Source organism: Schistocerca cancellata, chromosome 8, assembly GCF_023864275.1.
Source record: "Schistocerca cancellata isolate TAMUIC-IGC-003103 chromosome 8, iqSchCanc2.1, whole genome shotgun sequence".
NCBI lineage: Eukaryota > Metazoa > Arthropoda > Insecta > Orthoptera > Acrididae > Schistocerca > Schistocerca cancellata.
Window position 1 is genome coordinate 68,420,489 of NC_064633.1, and position 23,351 is coordinate 68,443,839.

A 23,351-nucleotide genomic window follows, 5' to 3' on the forward strand; every position below is an offset into this window, starting at 1 on the left:
ATCTGCTCCTTTTTTGGATACTTTCCCTCATGGTCACCATCTGGTTTTGTCTACTGACGCCTCTCAGTATGGACCTGGAGCAATTCTCACACCTGATGCTTCTAAATGGCCAATAGCCAATGCGTCTAAAATGTTCAAGTCCAGCACCACTCCCAAGTTGAAAAGGAAGCACTCACTATCATCTATGCTTCAAAAAAGTTTCATGTGTTCTTGTATGGGTCTAATTTTCACCTTATTACTGATCAGAAGCCCTTGATATTGTTGTTTAATTCTTCTGCTTCATTGCCCAACAAAACAGCACATTGCCTCTAGTGTTGGGCCTCGTTTCTGTCTCAATTCAACTATGAAATACATTTCCAGCGTACCACGCAACGTGCCAACACCGATGCACGGTCCTGGCTTTTGATGAGGCCAAATCCTATTTCTGATTAGGATGAACTCCTCTGCTTTCAGTCAGATATTGAGGAGCAACTTAAGTGGAAGGGTTTCCTATTACGTGTTCCTGGATCACGGCTGCTACTGCTGCTGATCCAGTTTTGTGTCAAGTTGTTCACCTCATTCAACATGGTTGCCAGACAGGCCTCTGGGCAGGGCTTCTGGTTCTTTTTGTAACTATTTTGTCCTCAATCACCTGCTTTTGGTATTTGATGGTATTGTTCTCTTAACTATGGATCGGTTGTCACCTAAGGCTGTGATTCCAGCTGTCCTACAGCGAGATGCGCTTCAGCTACTACATCAAGGACATTGGGGGTCTCACATACCAGTCAGCATGTGTTTTGGCCCCAGCATCAATGGTGACATTGTACATCTTGTTAAAGTGCTAAAGGCACTGGTCCAGCTGGCGGTGGAGTTACCAGAGGCAGAGAAGCATTGTGGGAAGGCCTGGCAGCAGTCACCAGGGGCTAGATCCTGGAGCAGTGCTACCCAAAAGGCAGTGTCGCAGGTGACACACTCTCTGTGACCTGCATTGCTGCAGCCATGGGAATATGTCCACATTGATTTCTTACTGGTTGTTTATTGTCACCTCTTCACAGTTTATGTGCCCATCAAGGCATTCACCATGTGACTTCTCCTCCTTTTCACTCTCATGCTTGGTGAGGTCGAATAGGTTTACACAAGTGGGGGATAGCAATCTGGCTGAATTGCCCCACGGTCGCCAGCCACGCACCCTCCTGCATCTGCCCATGCCACCCCTCAATGCCGGTCAACGAGGCCTTTGTCACAGTTCACTCCTGGCTCTGTGGTCTCGGCTTGGGGGTTTGGCTGCCGACAGAAGCGGATTCCAGCTATGGTCCAAAGGCACTAAGGCTGCCACCTCTGTATGATGCACACCAGTGATGGGTTCATGGTGGTCCACCATGACCAGCTGCATCCTTGCACCATAGCAAGGGCTGCTGGTCTGCCGGTGGCTCATCCCCCACCTCCCTTAGTGCCTGTTTTAGCCTCGTGGGGTATCCCAGCTGTGGGGCAGAACCACCCTTCTTGCAGATGTCACCGTCTCCTGCCTCTCCTCCGGGATCTAGCCCCTGGGGTCTGATGCTGGGCCTTCCCGCAATCCTTCATTGCAAGCAGTGACTCCGCTGCCAGCTGGGCCAGTGCCTTTGGGACCTTCAACAATGGCGTCCGTGACCGAGCTGTTGGCGCCTTTCCCATTCGGCTGTGCCAATTACACCCTTGTTCATCGGTTCTGTCCCAGAACATCCTTTCACCACTGCCGTCGTGGTCCGAGTTGGCCGTTGCAGAGGCCACGGATGTTTCGACAGTTGCTCCAATTCCCACACTGGTAGAGCATCCTTTCCACAAGGATGGCGGTCCTATAGCTCTGTATGTGATATTTTGATATGCGCTGGGGCACAGCCTGCCGTCAAGCTACACTTCAAATATTCCACCAACAACATCTGCGTAGGCCAGCCACCACCAGACGCCACCTGTGGTGGGTCACACGACTTGTGCACACGGCATGGCATCTGCTGTGTCATCTACCTCTTTATAAACACAATGCAGCTGGCACTTGCTCTCATACTGTGTTCACGCTTTTTGTCAGAAACTGACAGAACTTTGGTTCATTGTGGCCATGTTGTCGTTTGTGTCTTACAGTACAATACATTATATTTTCAACATATGCAAAGTGAAGATAGCTACTCACCATAACATACGGAAACAATCAATTACTGCTCACCACATACAGCACACCAGATACACACAAAAAGAATGTTAGATGTACTTAACTATCCAACTAATTCCTTCAATATTATGAAAAGGATAGATTGCTACTCACCGTAAAGATGACACATTGAGTTGCGGACAAGTGCAATTAAAAGATGTTAAACATTTGCTTTTGGCCAAAGCCTTCTTCAGAAAAAGAAACACACATTCACACAAGCAAGAACACAACATGCACACATGACCACTACCTCCATCCGCTTGGATCAGAAAGCAACTGTAACACTGAACGAAAGCAGCAATGGGGTAGGAATGGTGCAGAGAAAGGGAAGGGATAGTAGGGTACAGTTGGGAAAAGAGAACAGCACTGACTGGCAGAGCATGCGAGGACTAGATTGTGGCAGGATAAGGCTGCCAGGTATAGCTTTGGGACACCGTGTGGGAGGAAGGGGGCAGGAAGTAGAAAAGGAAAGAAGAAGAGAAGGGAAAAAGAACCTTTGGGTATGTTGCACAATGAGGGTGAGCGAGTATGAATTTGGAAGAGGTGTGGAAAAGAGGGGTTGGAAACAGCTGATTGGAGGAGAACTCCCATCTGTGCAGTTCAGAAAAACTGGTCATGGAGAGGAGGATCCAGATGGCTGAGTTGTGAAATAGTCTTTGAAATCAAACATGTTATGTTCAGCTGCATGTTGTGCCACAGGGTGGTCCACTTTGCTCTAGGCCAGTGTGGCAGTGGCTATTCATCCTGGTGAACAGTTAGTTGGTGGTCATACTACTATAAAAAGCTGTGCAACGATCAACGATCGCAGTAGAACTGGTTTATGACATAGCCTTTGATGCGGTAGGTTAAGCCTTTGTCAGGACCGGAATAGGAAGTGATGGGTGAGTGGACTGGGCAGGTCTTACACCTGGGTCTCCACACAGGTTTGATACCTTGTTCAGTTGTTCCAGTCCAGGGTAGGACAGTGGCAGTTCAGCAGCTTCAGCATACCGACTCAACCGGTCTAGTGTAAAAAGCACCAGTGGCCAAATGGATGCCAAGATGGTGGATAGTGTTGAGACGTCATAAGAGGGATGGACGTGTAGACGCATAAACAAAGCACCCATAGTCAAGTTTCGAATGGACAAGGGACCAGTACAAACGGAGGAGGGTGGTTCGATCGGCACCCCAGGAAGTACCATTGAAGACATGTAGGACACTAAGGGACTGCATACTGTGGGCTGCCTGGTAAGACACATGGGAGGACCAAGAGTGTTTCCTATCAAGCATGAGCCCCAGGAATTTTGTAGTTCAACGAACAGAAGAACAACACGCCCAAGATGTAAAGATGGTGGGAGAAACCATTTGCGCCGCCAGAAATTCATAGAGACAGTTCTGTGTCAGTGGAAAAACAAGCCACTGTCGATGTTCCAGGAGTAAAATCAAGACACCGCTGAAGACACCTGTCTCAAACTGCTCAGTGAGACAGGTCCATGGAGAACTGCAATAGTTGGCAAAATCGTCAACAAAAAGGGAGCTGGAGACGCCGGGCGGGAGACAGGCCATGATAGGGTTAATGGCGATAGCAAAGAGGACGACACTCAGGACGGAACCCTGAGGCACACAGTTTTCCTGGATAAAGGTGTCTGACAAAGAAGAACCCACACACACCTTGAAAACTCGGTATTTTAAAAATTCCTGGGCAGGTGGCTACGGAAGCCCCATGTGTAAACAGTAGAGAGGATACCAGTATTCCAGCAGGTGTCATAGGCCTTCTATGAATCAAGAAACACATTCACAGTCTGGGATTTCCATAGAAAACCATTCATGACATGGGTAGACAAAGTAATGAGATGAGCAACTGCAGAACGGCGCACTCGAAATACACACTGTTACTAAACTGCGAGACTCGAGCCACCATACCAGCCGGGCATGAATCATACATTCCATCACCTTGCAAATGCAGCTGGTGAGAGAGATGGGGCAGTAGCTAGAAGGAAGGTTTTTGTTCTTGTCTGGCTTAGGTATGGGTATGACAGTGGCTTTTCACCAATAACCGGAAAATGCGCCCTCTGCCCAATGTGGTTGTACATGTTAAGCAGAAAGTGCTTGCCCACAAGAGAAAGGTGTTGCAACATCTGAATGTGGACAACGTCTGGCCCTGTGGCAGAGGATGAGGATGAACTTAGAGCATGAGCTAGCTCCCTCATAGTAAAGGCAGAATTTTAGCACACCTGATTCTGAGAAGAGAAGGGTATCGCCCGAGCCTCCTCCACTCGTTTCCGATGGAGGAAGGCAGGGTGATACTGGGAAGAGCTCGAAATTTCCACAAAATGGCAGTCCAAGGTGTTGGAGATAGGAACAGGGTCCCTGATAACATCGTCTGCTATTGTCAGCCCAGAAACTGCCAAATGGATCTTGGTCCCAGAGAGCCATCGGAAGTTGGCCCACACAGCAGAGGAAGGGGTGGAACTGTTAAAAGAACTAGTAAATGAAATCCAGCTAGCTTTTTTGCTGTCCCGAAAAATGTGATGACAATTTGCACACATCTGTTTATAATGAATGCACTTTGCCAACATAAGATGATGGTTAAAACGTGAAGAGCACATCTCTATGTGAAAATTGCATCACAGCGTGCCTCAGTTCACCGAGGGACTGAGGAAGTGCAAGGAATGGAACTTTCTGCAGCAGTAAGGACAACATTTGTGAGGTATTCCACCTGTTCATCACAACTGGGGAAATCCTGTTCTTCAAAAGTCGCCAGGGAGGAGTAAAGCTGCCAGTCAGCCTTAGTAAGCTGCCATTTAGGTGTGCACACAGGTGGCGTAGCAGTCAGCAAACGGATAGCCCACAGAAAATGGTCGCTTGAGTAGGCATCAGAAAGAATGGAGCATTCAAGATGGTGGGCAGGCTGGGCAGTGCAGGAGAGGTCCAATTGTGAATAGGTATGTGAGGAATCGGAAAGGAATGTGGGTGCTCCATTGTTAAGGCAGAAGACGTTAAGTTGATTAAGAAGGTCAGCCAAGAGAGTACCTCTCTGACAGGTTTTGGGAGAATCCCAAAGGGGATGATCCGCATTTAAGCCACCGAGTAGCAGAAATGGGGGAGGCAGCTGCCCAATAAGCTGAAGGAAGTCTGCCCTGGTGACATCGAATGGTGGAGGGACATAAATGGTACAGAGGGAAAGGGTCAGGTGAGGAAGGAAAAGGTCAACTGCAATAGCTTGAAGACGGGTAGTCAGGGAAATGGATTGACTATGAAGGTCATCCTGTATGAGCCGCATGACACCCCCATGAGATGGAGTGTCGACCTTACGGGAAGGTCAAAACGAACCGGGAAGAAATATGAATGCTCAAAATGGTCATGAGAATGCAATTCTGTATCCTGGAGACAAGAGTACATGGGGATGCTGTGTTGCTAAAAGAAACCGTAAATCCTCTCTGTGGGACTGAAGGCTGTGAATGTGCCACTGGAGGAGAGCCATGATGAGGAAGAGATGAAGGGTGTCATCTTGGCAGCTGTCAAGTGACAGCTTGCGAAGACTCGCTGCTACAGAGTGCAGAAGCAGGAGGATCCTGCTCCATGAGGTCCACAGAAGCATCAGCATGCTTGTGCTGTTGGTCTGTGGAGTCCAACACAGAAAAACGTTTTTTGGTGAGCACCAGCGACACGGAGGCTGACAGGGCTAAGGTATCACATGGCAACACCGTCAAAGAGGATCTTCGAGTTGGCGAAGGAGAAGACCATTTGCCTTTGGTGGATTTCTTCAAGCCTTTCCAGTTAGCAGATGAAGACTCAGGTGTTATTTGGCTGGAAGGATGTAGGAAGTCTTCACGGGAGTACTCTGTCCTTTCCAGCCTACCAGTTGTGTAGCTGATGGCTTCACCTCTTGAGGCGAGAGTTTAACAGCTTGTTGTGCAGCTGGATGGGGGGGGGGGGGGGGGGGGAGGGGGGGGGGGAGATGGCAATGCTACCTTGACACTGGGCGATTTCACAACCTCAGACCTGAATTTGAGGCCGCATGTCTGCATGACCATATCCTTCATGGAGCGAGGGGTAACAAGAACAGAACTATAGATGCCAGATGGGAGAACGTAGGGCTGTGATTAGCCAATAACTTGCAAGCGACTGGGCAAGGCACTTCTTTCTTTACCCGGATCTCCTGGACAGCCCGCTCATCAAGATACACAGGGCAATCCCAATAGGAGGCGACATGGCTGCCATTGCAGTTGATACATCGGGGAGCACGAGGCGGAAAAATACCCTCGTGCGCATCCCTACCACAGGTTACACATTTGGCTGGGGTCAACAAGACGTTCTAGTGTGCTGAAATGGTGACACTGGTAGCAGAGCATTGGATTCAGAATGTATGGTTGGACTGTGATAATTTCATAGTCAGCTTTGATCTTTGATGGAAGCACCACTCTATCGAAGGTGAGAAAAAGAGTGTGAGTAGGCATTATGGAGGAATCTACCTTTTTCATCACCTGATAGATGGCGATGACACCCTGATCAGAGAGGTAAGACCGGATTTTGGCCTCGGTCAGACCGTTGAGCAGCCTAGTGTAAATAACACCATAGGAAGAATGGGTTCTATGGGCCTCGACAAGAACAGGGTAGCCATGGAGAAGCAAGGCGGCAAGCAGTTGTTGTGCTTGAGAATCAGAAGTAGTCTCTCCAAAACCAAAGTGCCATTCCAACGGGAGCAGGTTTTCACAGGGCTGTCAATTGCATCTACACCTTTCTGAATACCGTATTTACTCGAATCTAAGCCGCACTCGAATCTAAGCCGCACCTGAAAAATGAGACTCGAAATAAAGGAAAAAAATATTTCCCGAATCTAAGCCGCACCTGAAATTTGAGACTCGAAATTCAAGGGGAGAGAAAAGTTTTAGGCCGCACCTCCAAATCGAAACAAGTTGGTCCATTGTAATACGAGATACAATTTAGGTCGAATGAAAGACGAGACAGCTACAGTAGTTTGGTTCGAGTCGTAAGCTTAGCAGTTAAGCTTTACCAGGTAGCCATTGCTATGCGTCAGGCGCTCCGTCCGTATTTATACGGGTACCCTTCCTTTTCACGTGCTTCGTCTGGTTTGAATCGATTGCTTATTTTGCTTTGATCTGATAAGTGCCGTTTTCTTTGTTATAGGTGTTTACCTAGCTAGCTGAGCTTACAAATGCATTACTGTACTGTGTCATGCATTTTTTGTCGTATTCTGATAGTGCGTGTGTACGGCCTGTCGCCACTCGCGGCATGACTTGCTTTTGTGCGCGCTACCGCCGCTTTTAAAAAAAAAAAAGAGAGGAATCGTCTCATTAGCGAAACAATGGCAAGAGACTGCAGTTTGTTGTTACTTACACTGCTGCTTTCTTTGATAATGATCAACAAGAACCAAATAATAGACTGCGTATGATAGAACATGTTCTGAACGAGAGTTAGGCGCAAATTTTTCTCCGTTTGAAAATCTTTGCGGCCGCTTCTTTAGTACATCAAATTCTGCACAGAAATTAGTCATCTTACATTTAAAATCTAGTCAGTTGCTGTGCTTCATTTCTGACTATATCGCTATTAGGCATAAGAATAATACGAATATAAACATGACACGATACGTATATTCTTCCGCGTTTGCTGTTGTTTCACTCTAGTTTCGTAGTTTATTAGGCAGACAGGATTTAAATGAGAGCAGCAAACACGAAAGAATACATGGCAAAATGTTTATTTTCGTATTATTCTTATGGTGAAGAGAATACTGCATGTGATTCACATTTCATCAGGTTCCTATTAGCAACCATCTCTTCTCATGGGTAGGAAAAAACTCGGAACGTAGAGTTGGCCATATTGACAAACATCTCTAACAGTCTTGCCAGTCGGATTTTCGTAGTACATTGAAATTCTGCTACATTCGAAGATGAACAATACGGAATTTGTATTTATTTCGTTGGACATTGTATGAAAATGCAGTGGTCGAAACTCGGGGCGGAGAAAAAAAAAAAGTTTTGGCGCCAGTATTTATCTTTGTGCCCACAACGCATGCTTGTGTAGCGCTACATATATTCGACGGCAGAAGTTAGTTGTGGCGGCACCTACCAACATTTTTCAGAACTTCCGCTTGCTTTGCACTCGATTCTAAGCCGCAGGCGGTTTTTTGGATTACAAAAACCGGAAAAAAAGTGCGGCTTAGATTCGAGTAAATACGGTAATAAACTGATTTACTGTAGCAAAGGACTGACCACCTTTAGTACGTTAGACCACCAGGAACCGTGGTGCAGCTGGAAGGGTCTTTGAATCGTTAGCCTCATTCTGTTTACGTTTTGTAGATGCTGATTGTGAAGATGATTGCCTCACTGTGAGAAAATCCCTCATGATTGCCAGCGTCTCCAATGCCATGCTCCTTCCAACTGGGGGGGGGGGGGGGGGGGGGGCTTCACAAGGGGTGCACCCTTGTTAGGTGATTGTTCTCACCTCAGGTCACACCCCCCGAACACCTGACAGAGGGATCAATTGGCTATTTGGAAAGGTAGCAGCTCAGGCAATCACCCTTCCCTGGGCCTGGCCTGTACCAGGGGGTATGCATGAACCCTACCTGTCGACCCGGGGCTGGGAATTACATGTTACACAGTCACCTGTTACACTTCGGATGCCTGGGCCAGCTTCCAGGAGCACACAGGGAGAAAGAAGAAAAAGAGGAACCTCAAATGCCAAAGTGGAGGTATGAGAGGAGAAGGGAAACAAAGAAAGGAAAAGGGAATGAGAAACACTGGTGAGACTGCTCTTCCGTCAGTGACAGACAATGCAGAACATTCCCAATATATCCTAGACATGTTCCCCAAGGGAGGGGAAAAAGAATAGCTAGAGGACAGACACGCAGCATAGAAGGAAAAAGATTCTGCGAAGGTCGGGGCCCCACGGTAGCCAAGCGTGAACCCGCCAAAGAGTGACGAGTCCCCTGTGGGGATTGATTGTCTGTATACTTTCCCTTTAAAGGAGGAGTAATTGCCAGTTAGGATAAATTTAGTAGTCGTATGAGGAATGAGGTAATGGGTTTCTCCCAATATATGGCTGTAAATGATTTGCCAGATATCTTGCTATTTCATACGTGGGAGAATTGGAGAAACTGACTCATATGGTTTTTCGAAAAGTAATGCACATGGATGTCATTTTATAGAAAAACTTGAAAGGCTAATTCTGACTCTTGAGGACATTCTTGTAAGTTTCGACATAATGCCTTCATTCACTATGATCTCAGTAAACAAAGTTATGACTTTCATAACAGATATTTTTCCAGGAAATTTGTCTGCTCTTTTCAGACACCACTTTACTTCCAGTCAGTTCCAGTGGGGATGATAAATTTTACAAACAAGTATATGGTGTAACAATGGGTAACCCATTAGGTCCTACAATACCTAATTTCTATTTGGAGAAGTTTGAACAGTCAGCTTTAGAAACAAGCAAATAAAGAACATCTCACTAGTATTGGTTTGTGGACGACACATATGTAGTCTGGCCATGAGGTAGAAAGCTGTGGACGAATTTTATGGTTTTCTAAATAATATAAATCCAAAAATCCAGTTCACAATGGAAATAGAAAATGACAACAAAAATACCTTTCTTGGATGTTTTAGTTACGAGACAGACTGATTAAAGTTTTCTAAACTTTATGAGGTTTTCGAAAAGTAGTGCACACGCACAGATATTTACATCAGAACTCTAATCACCATCTACAATAAAAGAGAGGTGTTATTAAAAGTCTTGTCAACAGAGCCAAAAGGGTTTGCACACCAATATGCCTTGATGCCAAATTAAAACATCTAAAGCAAACTTTCCAGAAAAGTGGCTACTTAGGGAAAGAAGTTAACAGAAATCTATGCGCAAATAATGAAAGATCAAAGGACAAGCATGAAAAATAATGATGTAAAAATACAGTTTCTCTTCCTTTTATTAAGAAAGCAACAGGTCATACTGAAAAGGTTTTACAGAAACATGACATTAGACCAAGTTTTAGACCAACAAAGAAAATAGATCACACACTTTGACCTGTGACGGATAAGTGCCCTCCTCTGTCAGCATGTGGCATATATAAAATTCCATGTATGTGTGGTAAATTTTATATTGGGACAACTAAACTACATGTGGAAAAAACTGCCTAAGGAACACAAAAATCTTTGCTCACTAGGAAAAATGGACAAATCAGCTGTAGCAGAGCATGCTCTTCAGTCAGGAAGTCATGAAGTGAAGTTTTATGAAACAAAAATTTTACCTACAACGACAAGCTATTAACAACAGCTATGTAGCGAATCCACTGAAGTACAGAAACATAGGGATAATTTTAAAAGCACAGAAGGGACCATGACACTTAACATCATATGGACAGTAGCTCTGCAGTTTTTTAATCTTTGATGAGACGAAAATTGACTGTTAAGTTTTATCTTTGGTGAGGATCATCTCTGCTTACCACAAGTCATTCTGGCTGTGCCCCTATTTCTACAGTATATGTGTCAGTCTAAGATATCTAACCCAGCAGTTGGCAAGCCTCAATGGAGGAGCAACACCTGTGAAGATGTCCAGTGCAATACTGGCTGAAACGTTAGGAACAGAAGTGTTCCGTGGACCACGACCTTATATCGGGAAAGGTTTACCTGCAGCACCGTCATCTGGTCATGAAAGCCTTCATTAAATATCTTATGTCTGTCTGAATGCTTATTAGAGTATTTTGTAAAAAACTGAGGTAAATTGGACAAGAATTTTTTTTGAGATTTTTGCTAGCAATGTTTCCCCTTTATGTATTATATACTCAGGGTGACCCTATGCTAATGTTACAAACTTTCATGGCTGAGTGAAAAGAGTAAATGTATCAATTTGAGGAGATGGACCCTGGTGCAGGAACAACAGAGTCAAAAGTTATAAGTAAAAATTTTTCTCATGCCTTTGACAGTGGCCATCATCTAATGCACGATCTTTGCTTTCCATAATTTGAGAAGTGGTAGTGTTGACTAAAACAAGAAAAAAAATGTCTTGTACATATGGTCTCTAAAGTGAATATATTAAGAGCTACATGCAATTTTTCATTTTTGCTATTGTGAAACACATCTTATCTACTGAACAAGTGCTCACAGCTCAAGGTATGTTCTTTATAGAGCACATGTTTACTGGATGTATTTTCTTGTTTTGGGCCCCTACTATCTTCTCCCAAGATATGGAAACCAGAGAGCTTCAAGTAGAAGTGGTGAATTGTCAGAGGTATCAGAACAATTTTCTCTAATAACTTTTTTCTTTTTTTCCCCCCTGGAGCAGGATCCCTTATCTCAAATCGATATATTTACCTTTCTCCCTCATTCCTGTAACTTCATCACAAAATCATCTGTATATTTATATACTGAAAATATATGTAGCCTATGCCTGTCTGAACGTTTATTAGAGTATCATGTAAAAATATGAAGTAAGCCGGTCAAAAACTTTTGCTAATACAGTTTCCCCTCTGTATATTATATATACTAAACAAATATATAGTCCATCCGAAAGTTTATTAGAAAATTATGTAAAAAATTTGACGTAAATTGGTCAAGTAATTTTTTAGATTTTTGTTAATGTTAAATCAACAACTTATCTTTATATAGGATTATAGACCACAAAGAAACAGAATCAGCCACAAACAAGAATCTACCCAATCCAAACAATATTTTCAGCACATCTTGTGAAGTTGGTTCCATGGCTTATAGTTTTGTATCAATTTTTTGAAACAGATGTACTCCTGAGTGACACATGCATACAAGACAGCTCATTAATGCAGCATGACTCACCTTTCAGCATCTGAAATCCAACACTAGATTTGGAGGATTGGGTTCTGCAGGATGAGATGAACCCTAGTACAAGATTCAGCTAAATGGCCCACCAACATGACGTAAGCCAAAGTACGATTATGTGTATCCTGTATTAGAACCACTACTATCCCTGTCACCTGCAATGATTGCAAGGATTATCAGCAGCAGATTTCCCTCTATAGGAAGGATTTTGTCAGTGGTTTCTGCACCAGACTATCACAATTATCGGATTTCTGTCATCAGCCCTCTTTACCAATGACGCAGTCTTTACTAGAACTGGCATCATCAATCTGCATCCCACAGAGACCACTTTAAACATCTGTTGTGGTATGGATGCGATGCATCTCTGTACTGCGTCTCTCTAATTTTTTCAGTATTTTGACGCTAAAGCTCCACAGTTACAAACCTTACAAATTGCCAAGAATAAGTAAATTTATTGCTACATTGACAAAACCAGAATCAGTGGGCCAATATTGCTTTCTGTCTCACAGGTAGCACACAAAAATACTCCTGAAGGTCTCTCAACAGCCAGAGAAGAAGTCTTCACAGACTTGAAGGAGTGGCAATATTGAAAGACGGTTTAATAATAAATCACTCTTAGAATTTTTGGCAGGATGGATTGATGAGTTTTTGCAATGAAAACCAGAGCATATCACATTCTGGTACCATTTTCAACATCCTACCTTTTCAAAACAAGATTTTTTTTTGGCTGCCTTGACAACAAAATACAAATATCAGCTAAACATACAAAAATAACTCAGAACATTTGTTTTTAATATCAAATCCTGCTTCGAAAAACTCTGCTCTGCATACCAGTCCCAAGGGAGTCACTAATAATAACAAAACTTGTTTTTAATTTAGTCCTGAAAAATTAATTATTAAATGCATTGTGCAATACTGATAAGTTCTACTTCTAAGTGCATTATATCAGTGTAAATGTAAATTTTAGTTCTTTTATATGTCAGAATGTATTCTGTATTGCTTTTCTTTCAGTAAATTGATCAGTTTTTGAATTAATATTTCTTTTTTACTTTTTGATAAGCTCATGTTCCTCCTTTAGTGTAATTACATGCCCTGTAAGGGGCATGCCACAGATTGAGATTTGCTGCATTAATGCAATGTGCAGCCCTCTGCCACACACCGCTTGGTGGCTAGTGGAGTATATATGTAGATGTAGAATTCAGAAACACACTATATAATGAGGTAATATGTTACTTACCCTATCTGATTTAATTATTGAGTAAATGTGCTCTTTTATCTGATTCCGTGTCTGATCTGATACTTTCGTGGGTCGGTTGTCATGCTTTCCTCGCCCATCACGAGGATACATAACATTCTGGTCCTGTTTCTGGCACAGTATCCTAATCTTATGTGCAGAAATACCATGAATGTGTGCAAATGCTAGCCTGCAGACCTGCACTTCCTTCCCTCGGTGCCTGACAAAGTAACGATAACTGCATGTTCTTCGATCACTGTCCTTGCATCTTTTTCTTGCAATATCGTATTTACGTATCAGGCCAAACAAGTAAGCATTCTGCTCATCATGGCTCTTCAGTGAATAATATCCATCAAACAGCTTGTTTCTGACATCTTCTGTTACAATTTTGTAACATTTACGTCGACATTTGCAGTCCTCTCCAATTTTTCTTTCCTGAACAACATCACCTTTGCTATTTATGTATGACTTTCCTGCTACTCTCAATCTTTTCCTCTTTTCTCGTTGCCACTCTGAAAATATGAAAATAAATTTTGTCACCTTCAAGGTTGTCACTTGGTATCAAGTTGACATACAAGCAGTGCCAAAAGCATATAAAATCATCATCAGTGTTTAGTGAGTTGAAAGACAGAGATGGGAAAGTACTAGTAGTAGTAGGAGTAGGTTGGATATTATTAAGACAGAATAAATTGTGGTGCTGTGCAAAAAAAAAAATAAAACAAATTAAGAAAATGATATAGAAATTAGAAAACTGGCAAATGAAGAGTAAAACACAAATACAGATGAAGAAGTAAGTAAAAAGAAAGAAGGCAAGGCACTGACACAGTAAACAACAACAATGTACAATACTTTCTATTAGTACATGATTGCAAATCCTTTTCTCGTATGACGTCCTGCAAGCCATAGGTGAAGGGCAATAGGCAGATTTCATATTTCCAGATTTTCGAAAAGTGTCTGACACGGTGCCCCACTGCAAACTATTGACAAAGGTCTAAGTGTACAAGTTTGGTTCCCACATATGTGATTAGCTCGAAGGCTTCTTAAGTAACAGAACCCAGTATGTTGTCCTCGACAGTGAGTGTTCATCAGGAACAAGGGTATTGTCAGGTATCCCCCGGGAAGTATGATAGGTCAGGTCTTATTCTCTATATACATAAATTATCTAACAATGGAAAATTCAGGATGGAATAATGCCAACATTATGAAGAGAATAGGCTGCTACTCACCGTAAAAAGGAGATGCTCAATCACATATAGGCACAACAAAAAAGCTGTTAACAAGCAAGCTTAGGGCCAAAAGGGGTTCCTCTGAATTAGACAACGAATGCACACGCTTTCATGCAAATGCAACTCACACACGTGACCACTATCTCTGGATGCTGATAAAGGACTGACAGACAACATGAGCAACACTTTACAGCTGTTTGCTGATGATGCTGTGATGTACGGGAAGGCATCATCATTGAGTGACTGAAAGGGGATACGGGTTAACTTCAGACAGTATTTCTAGTTGGTGTGACGAATGCCAGCTTACTCTAAATGTAAATTAATACAGATGAGTAGGGAAAATAATCCTGTAACATTTGAATACGGTATCACTAGTGTGTTGTTTGACGCAGTCACATCAGTTAAATATCTAGGTGTAACAATGCAAAGCAGCATGAAATGGAATATGCACTCAGGTTGGTAGTAAGGAAGGTGAATGGCTGATTTTACTTTATTGGGAGAATTTTGGAAAAGTGTAGCCCACCTATGAGGTTGTACTGAAAAGTGATACCTCAGATTTTTTATGTGCAAACACTTAAACAGCTTTTTAAATAAAAACGAATGTTATTAACACTCTACATCTTTATTCTTCATTTCTACATATTTGCAGCTTGAAAGAGGACCCCGAACTGTTGTGTGTACCATGGCTGTGTGTAACGTAAGTATGTCAGTACTTGAGAAACAGCATGCTCTGGTCAAGTTCCAAATCTGAAGAGTTTGTCCACATGTGGAGCAGCCTCTCCTTCAGCATGACAATGCTAGACCATGCACGAGCACAGTGACATCTTCAACAATCCAATGTCTTGCGTTCACTGTCATCGATCATCCTCCATAGTGTCCTGGCTTGGGCCCATCCAATTTTCATCTGTTTCCGAAACTTAAGGAACACACTTGAGGACTTCGTTTTGACAGTGATGAAGTGGTGCAAGCAAAGTCAGAGTTGGTGGCTCCATCAACGAAGTCATTCTACAGTGATGGTATCACTGGACTGGCCTCTTGGTGGGAGAAATGCATTTGTCACCAGGGTGAATATATTCAGAAATAAGTATGTATAAATGAAAAATAAAGAAGTACAATGTTCCAGAATGAGATTTTCACTCTGCAGCTGAGTGTGCGCTGATATGAAACTTCCTGGCAGATTAAAACTGTGTGCCCGACCGAGACTCGAACTCGGGACCTTTGCCTTTCGCGGGCAAGTGCTCTACCAACTGAGCTACCGAAACACGACTCACGCCCGGTACTCACAGCTTTACTTCTGCCAGTATCACGTCTCCTACCTTCCAAACTTTACAGAAGCTCTCCTGCGAACCTTGCAGAACTAGCACTCCTGAAAGAAAGGATATAGCGGAGACACGGCTTAGCCACAGCCTGGGGGATGTTTCCAGAAGCTTCTGTAAAGTTTGGAAGGTAGGAGACGAGATACTGGCAGAAGTAAAGCTGTGAGTACCGGGCGTGAGTCGTGCTTCGGTAGCTCAGTTGGTAGAGCACTTGACTGCGAAAGGCAAAGGTCCCGAGTTTGAGTCTCGGTCGGGCACACAGTTTTAATCTGCCAGGAAGTTTCATATCAGCGCACACTCCGCTGCAGAGTGAAAATCTCATTCTGGAAACATCCCCCAGGCTGTGGCTAAGCCATGTCTCCGCTATATCCTTTCTTTCAGGAGTGCTAGTTCTGCAAGGTTCGCAGGAGAGCTTCTGTAAAGTTTGGAAGGTAGGAGACGAGATACTGGCAGAAGTAAAGCTGTGAGTACCGGGCGTGAGTCGTGCTTCGGTAGCTCAGTTGGTAGAGCACTTGCCCGCGAAAGGCAAAGGTCCCGAGTTCGAGTCTCGGTCGGGCACACAGTTTTAATCTGCCAGGAAGTTTCAAGTACAATGTTAATAACATTTGTTTTACTTAGAAAGCTTTTAGATTTTTCATATTAAAAATTGGGAGGCATTATCTTTCAGCATGCCCTTGTATAGAGGAGATGTCATATAGAACACTAGTGCAACCCATTCTTGAGTACTGTTGTAATGTTTGGGATCCCCAACCAGGTGAGATTAAAGGATGACATTGGAGTTATTCAGAGGCATGCTGATAGATTTCTAACTGGTACTTTCGATTAGCACATAACTATTATGGAGATGCTTTGTAAACTCAAAATGGAAATCCCTAGTGGGAAGATGATGTTCTTTTCATGAGGAACTATTCAGTAAATTTTGAGAACTGGAATTTGAGGCCTATTGCAGAACGATTCAACTGCAGCCAAAGTACATTTTGCATAAGAGAAGAGAAATAAGGGAGTGAAATTTCGACTTTTACGGAGGCAGAGGGTTTTCCCTCATTTTATTTGCAAGAGGAACATGAAAGGAAATGACTAGTAATGGTTCAAGGAACCTTTCCCCGTGCACTGTACTGTGGCTTGCAGAGTATGTATGTAGATTTAGATGTATAATTTATATCTTAACAATTCTATTTCCAATTTATCCCTTGTGAATTGCAGCTTTTCCTGGCATGAATGACAGAGGATTCACACCCTTGCAGCGTCCAGTAGCAAAATGCAACTAATTCACTGCCTAACACCATGGCAATACCATTCTGGATCAGCGAGACAATGAATAGCAACTAAATAGCATTCATTAGTTTGTTTGATATATTTAAAAGTTTGTCTTCCTACAAATTTCCATAGGTTTCCAGTTACTTGAAGCATTGTTCAGTGACACGACATTGTTAAATAGTGTTTATAGAATATGGCTCAAAAATAGTACACAATCAAGTTATTTAACAAGCAGAGACCATTAAGCCAAAATTTAACAAACTGATTTAGCAAATAAACAATTTAATTCCCTTGTAAAAACTTCTAGCACACCATTTTCAAATTATTTTGCTTGCTAACACAGTATAAAGGAAAAATAATACTGATAATTACCACCAAATTGCAAGAGGGACAAGGACTTCTGCACATGAAGTGATTTTTGTACAAAATACATAAGCAGGGTGGTGTTCCACTTGAATTATTGTATCTGTTTGCAAACACAGCACAAACCAAATATAGATAGCAAATGCCTACTAGTTGTCATATGGCAGGAAATTTAGGTAAACATATAAGAAAGATGTATGAAACCTAGAGTTTGGAATCAAGGGAGAGAAAATATTTGGAGGATTACACTCAGAAATAGCACAGTTATGTTGTCTAGGTTCCCATCTCAAAGTACAGGACAAGAAGGAAAGAAACAGTGAAATTCCAGCAAAAGGCAATATTTATAAAGGTGCAAAGGAAAGATTAGGCTTCAATGTGCTGTTGATGGTGAGATCATTTGACATGGATCATAACTGGAAAAGCATGATGAAGCAAATTACTCCGCCTTTAAATTTAAAAAAATCTCACAATTCAAGAAAAAGTCACAGTGTGAACTGTCAGAGAAGAGTTTGAAGCTACTCCAATGTATAATCTTGACTGGTGTGAGATTTGAAAATAAGGTGGGAGAAAAGAGGGCTAATGTTAAACATAGGGGAAAGATCAACGGAAAACAGAACTGTATAAGGTACAAAAATTGTTAGCATATGAGAAAATGAAAATACATTGTAAATTATTGAGAAGTAGATATTACGGAAGGAAAATATGCAAAACTAAGAACAAAATATAAGAGAAAGCTAACATGTGAAAACACATGTATGCCAAGAATTGTACAAGCATAGAAACATGAATCAGCTTAAAAACATAACAACTTTTCAACTATAGCTTTTTCTAGCATAACTATAGAAACGACAACACAGTTACAGTGACACTTCATATGTTTATAAAATATACATCTATTTTTAGACAAATATCATACTACAGGCAGAAAAGACCTTACTTTAAAAAAAAATGGCTGTTGCTTTTCATAGGCAATACCTGGAGGCAATAATCTGTGGGAATATGAAATGGAATGATCACACATGCTCAGTCACAGGTAAAGTAGGTTGCAGATTGTTTCATCGATTGCATACTGTGCAAATGCAGTCTACAAAGGAGATTGCTTACCAAATGTCCATGTATTCCGTCACTGAATATCACTCAAGTGTTTGGGACTAGACAGAACAACAGCAGATACATACAAAGACAACCAGCACAAACAGAAACCTGAACAGGCAGATGTCAACTACCAGGGAAAGGCTAATTACAGATTTTCAGGATGCAATATAGTGTGAAGAATCTATGAACATACTATAGCTTCTTTTGTACTGCTTCAATATGGACCATGAGGACAAAATTAGTCCAAACACAGAATGCACAGAGGCATTTAGTCATCCTTCTCTTGCTCCATATATAAGTGGAATAAATTCTAATATGCGCTACAATGAGAAATGCTCTCTGCCATGCACTTTACAGTGATCTGCAAGGTATTGACGTAGAAGTCAAATTCCATTCAGAATTCTAGACTACGAAGCAAAAGTCAAGATGAAACTATTTTTATGTCTTGTATTTTGATACACATTCCAGGTCAGCAAAAAAAGATTTTTATTATCAGCAACAAATATCATTACAGAGTAAATGTACTGACAAGCAAGTGTAAGAATGTCAGGATCAGTAAATAGTACTCTGCAAGGTATGTGGTTATCTACTTATATAGACTGGTGACCTCAGATGTTAAGTCCCATAGGTGCTTGGAGCCATTTGAACCATTATCTACTTATATAACATTCCTACCACACTGAAAGCCAGTTAACAAGTTTTGGGGGGGAAAAACCTCTGTATTCTACTATAGGTCACTTTCTCAAAACATTTTTCAAAGATTGAAATTGGTCTATAAAGAGAGTTAGTTCACTTGTCTCCACTTTTGTAGTTGGAGAGTACTACAGAATATACAAGTTCACTGGGAAATATGCTTTGAATCATTTACTGATGATAAGTAAACATCTTGATGATAGTTCTATACAGTCAGCACAAGATTGTAATACTCCACTAGAAATACCATCATAGCCAGAAGAATTAACAATATTTAGTGTGTCAATGACTTTTGTAATGTTCTTAATGGTGATATTTTTGAAACTGTTTATTAATGATGCATGCTGTGTCTACCAACATAAATTTAATGCATATATCTTATTGTTTATTAGTAGACACAATTTTTGCTATGTATGACAGTACTAACCGAATTTGGTAATCAATGACATGTCCACGGCTGACCACCTGTCCGAGCCTTGTAAAAATATATTGGTCTCTATGTATATTTGAGCTATTTATTTTCATTGTATTATGATGACAAATCATTGTGATATGATAACTGGATGAATAAATAAACATATAAATGATTTTAATATGTCATAATTTATGCCACACCTGTCTTCCAGAAACTCTATTTCTTTCAGATAAGGATTTTTATTTGTTTCTTGTTTAAAAGCATTTCAAATTCTTTTTGCTTTATTTCTAGAGTGTTTTACTTTTTCTGGCTGCATTTTTAAGAAATGTTTGAATAATCAATCTACACTGTCTACTTTATAAATCCTGTCCCAGCATTCTTCTTTTAATTTGTCACTAAACATGATGTTCAGAGTTATTGTTTATGATTCCGTGATACAATACTTCTCTTTCATGAAACATATGTCATATTTTATTGCTAACATTTCACCATCATGGTCAAATGAGCAATCATTATAACATTCAGATCTTAACCACTGAAACAACATTTAGAGCAAGGGACTCCATTCCAAATCCTATACGTGCAACCAAGGTCTCAAGGTCTCCACCATTTACACTCTTCCACAGAACATGCTCAATTTACTACATCTGCTGTAAATTTCATCTCTTAGCTGAATGTACACTGCAGCATCTCTGTACTGGTGTTATTCTTTGTAACAAGTGTGGCACATTTGATATACTTTTCTTTCTTTATGATGCTGGTGTTCGGCATTATATTCTTATTGTTGTTGGCAATTGTATCTATACATTTACTACAATTGTATAATAATGTTGTGGATCAAGGAAATCCATTCAAGAATTACAAAAAAAGGTAGAAAAAATTAAGAAGCTATTTAATTTTGTGACAACTTCTGCATTTGATGTCATTAAAAGCTGCTAATGCCTGTGTTTAGTTTGATGTCCTTTATTTTGCCACAGCAGTATCATACAGCCTACTTCATGTTTGATGCTAAAAATTCTGGAAACATATGTAGATAGAAAGACCCGTCATGTGACAGTCATCTAAATATAAAACATGTCAAAACTCCTGTGGATGCTTTTATAAATGAGTTTCCTCAACAACAGCATACTAGTACAATTATTCTTCAATAGTTTCAGTATCATGAACCTTGTTTTGAAACCTTGACAAGGTTTTATGAGTATAACTGCAGAAAAAGCTGGTACCTGGAAGCAACTAGTAGTTAACATTTGTACTGACAGACTTTTAGCTGAACCCTTGAGACACAGGGCTGACATAAAATGTGACCTGCATTAATGTGTATGCCAAACTGTTTTAAATCTTGGCATTAAATTAACTCTTATAACAGCAGAAGAAATTCATGTTCAGTACTTTGAATGGGGGATCATAGAAGAGATGGAGGAAACAGAAGCCACTGGGCATGTAAAATTATCTTCATACACTGTGCAAGAACGCTGCCAGATACAGCCAATTTCTGGCTGATATAATGAAAAACAGCATGTATTGCCTCTATAATAACAGTTAGTAACACTAGATTCTGCCAACAGCAGTAAATAAAGTGTCTAAAATGAGTATTTCATGTGACAGTCCACAGGAAATGTAGACAGTTGTTGATGCTCTGCAGTATCTAGTGGGAAAACTATGATCGACTATCAGCCTGCCGAATATGGCTGATATCACTTTCGAAACATTGTGTCATGACAACAGTAGTTTACTTGGCGAACGGCGTTCTGCTTTAACTTTGCAGAGCTGCTATATGTGTGCTGCAGTTGGACCGACTTAAAAGGTCTACCGCTAAAAAGCATATACAGTATGAGCCTTTGAGAAGGTAGGTAGGGCATCTGAAAGCACTGAATGAATCTTGATCGAGAAGAGAAGTTTACTAGGCCACATTACTTCGCAACAGCTTGACGGTTGTCGTTATGTCAGACATCGTAGCCAGAGAAGGAACGTAAAGCACTGTGAATATCAATGTCCATGCATGTTCATACGGGGCCCAATATTTCGGTATGAAACATTCACTCGATTTCTGCATCCCACTCACCAGACGGGTTTCGTGTTCGCTTCTTAATTTGTTTATTTCTATTACTCTCCTCAACTTCGGCCATGCTACAATCGAAGTATCGAACAGCGTCTTCGACACAGCCATAGTTACTCTCGTTATGTGGGATTTTAAAAGTTTTGAATTTGCAGATCAGTTCTGTATGACGATTTGGGGATTTGTCAAGAGAGAAGGTCCTATAATTGCAAGTCCTGAAAATAAAAGCAAAAAGGATAAAAGTGTTCAAATTACCATTATTTGAACAATCATTGTAGGAACGACATTTTTCAGCTCTATCAGTCAGAAAGCCTCGAATCCATTCACAAATGAGGCCCTGTATTCCGTTATTTCGTATTTTGCTCACTAGGCATTAGGCAGCATCCAGAACTGAATCGAATGCCTGTCGGATCAAATGTTGTATAAGTCTGTTGCGTCCTGAATGTCTGGTGAGGTATATGGAATTCAACTTCAGAAAAAGGAATACAACATACAAAACATTTATACCGTCTTAAGGAGGCCCCACACGTAAATGTATGCTTGACAAGCATAAAGCTGCAAGCCTGCTTGCCCAAGCATGTTTGACAGTGTGTACGACATATTTGTGCAAGCGTTAAGACTGTACAACTAGCTTGATCGAATTTCGATCATGCAACTTGCAAGTGTTTAGGGTGTGTACCAAGAATAGGTAGGGTTGTGCGAACATTTGTCATCTAGCTCGATTTAATTTTTATTTGGTCCTGTTAAATCACATCCCATACGAAGGCTGTCCTGTACTGTAGATCCAGTCGAAGAAGAGAGAAGAAAATCAACAGTACTGTGATACAGTTTCCAATGGGTGTCTACCACGAATGCGAAAATAATGTTTTCGTTTCTTTAACTTCTCTCCACTGCATATATCACATCTCTTATATCTTCTGTCTTTTTTTCGTTATGCAAACAAAATGGTTGTGGAAGCCAGCGCATCGTCGCGTGAGCTCGACATTTTCTGATAAAGAAACTAGTGATTGTTCAAACTTGCTTGAACCGTGTGTACGCGCAAGGAATTTATGCAAGCACACTTGCGCAAGCATACTTGTCAATAGTGTAATTACGTTTGTGGCCGCCTTTACAACATAAAGTGTAACTTAAAGAGAAGCGGACACACAAAGAATAAACAAAAAGGCCTACGCCCTGGAATAGCTACAGAAATGCAGCTTCGGCACTATCAATGTCTTTGGCGGGGAGATTTTAAATGTGAAAATAAAATTTCAACACTCCCACTGTTTGAGCATCTTAAAACCAATTTTTGACTAGCTCTGTGTTCAAACTTGTAAGCAACATCACAAACACATGCTTGTTCAGTGGTTTGGTTCAAATCGTCCGCATATAGTTTTTCACTTGGAATATAGTGGATAATGATCAATCCCTCTTCATACTTCTCTCTTATGAAATGATATTTGATTTCAATGTCTTTCGCTATTTTGTGATATTCCGGATTTTTTATGAGTCTGGTTATCTATATACAGGGTGGTCCCGAATTCATGGTACAAACTTTAATGGTAGGTGCAGGACATTGTAACAAGGATATATTGTATAGGAATGTATAGTCCCAGGTGACGCGGTGAGGCGTAAACAGGGGAAATAACGGCCGAAAGGAAAACGAAAGATTTTATTGAAATCGTTGTTGACAAGTGTCATGTTTACAGTAAGTGTTCAAAATTGCGTCCACCATGAGCGATACATGCTTGACAGCGTCGGTGCAGCGATT

The 23,351-nt window shown here is 41.4% G+C and overlaps 1 protein-coding gene across 1 annotated transcript in view; it reads right to left on the reverse strand.

The window, feature by feature from the left end:
- The window catches only part of LOC126094585 (uncharacterized), a 68,070-nt gene extending 46,372 nt beyond the window's left edge, over nt 1-21,698 (reverse strand). Inside the window, exons 1-2 of the mRNA XM_049909050.1 lie at nt 21,608-21,698; nt 13,184-13,692 (exon numbers count right to left, since the gene is read on the reverse strand). Of these exons, the coding sequence (XP_049765007.1) occupies nt 13,184-13,692; nt 21,608-21,671 (573 nt within the window). The 5' untranslated portion in view covers nt 21,672-21,698. The remainder of the gene's footprint in view (nt 1-13,183; nt 13,693-21,607) is intronic.
- Between the last annotated feature and the right edge of the window lie 1,653 nt (nt 21,699-23,351).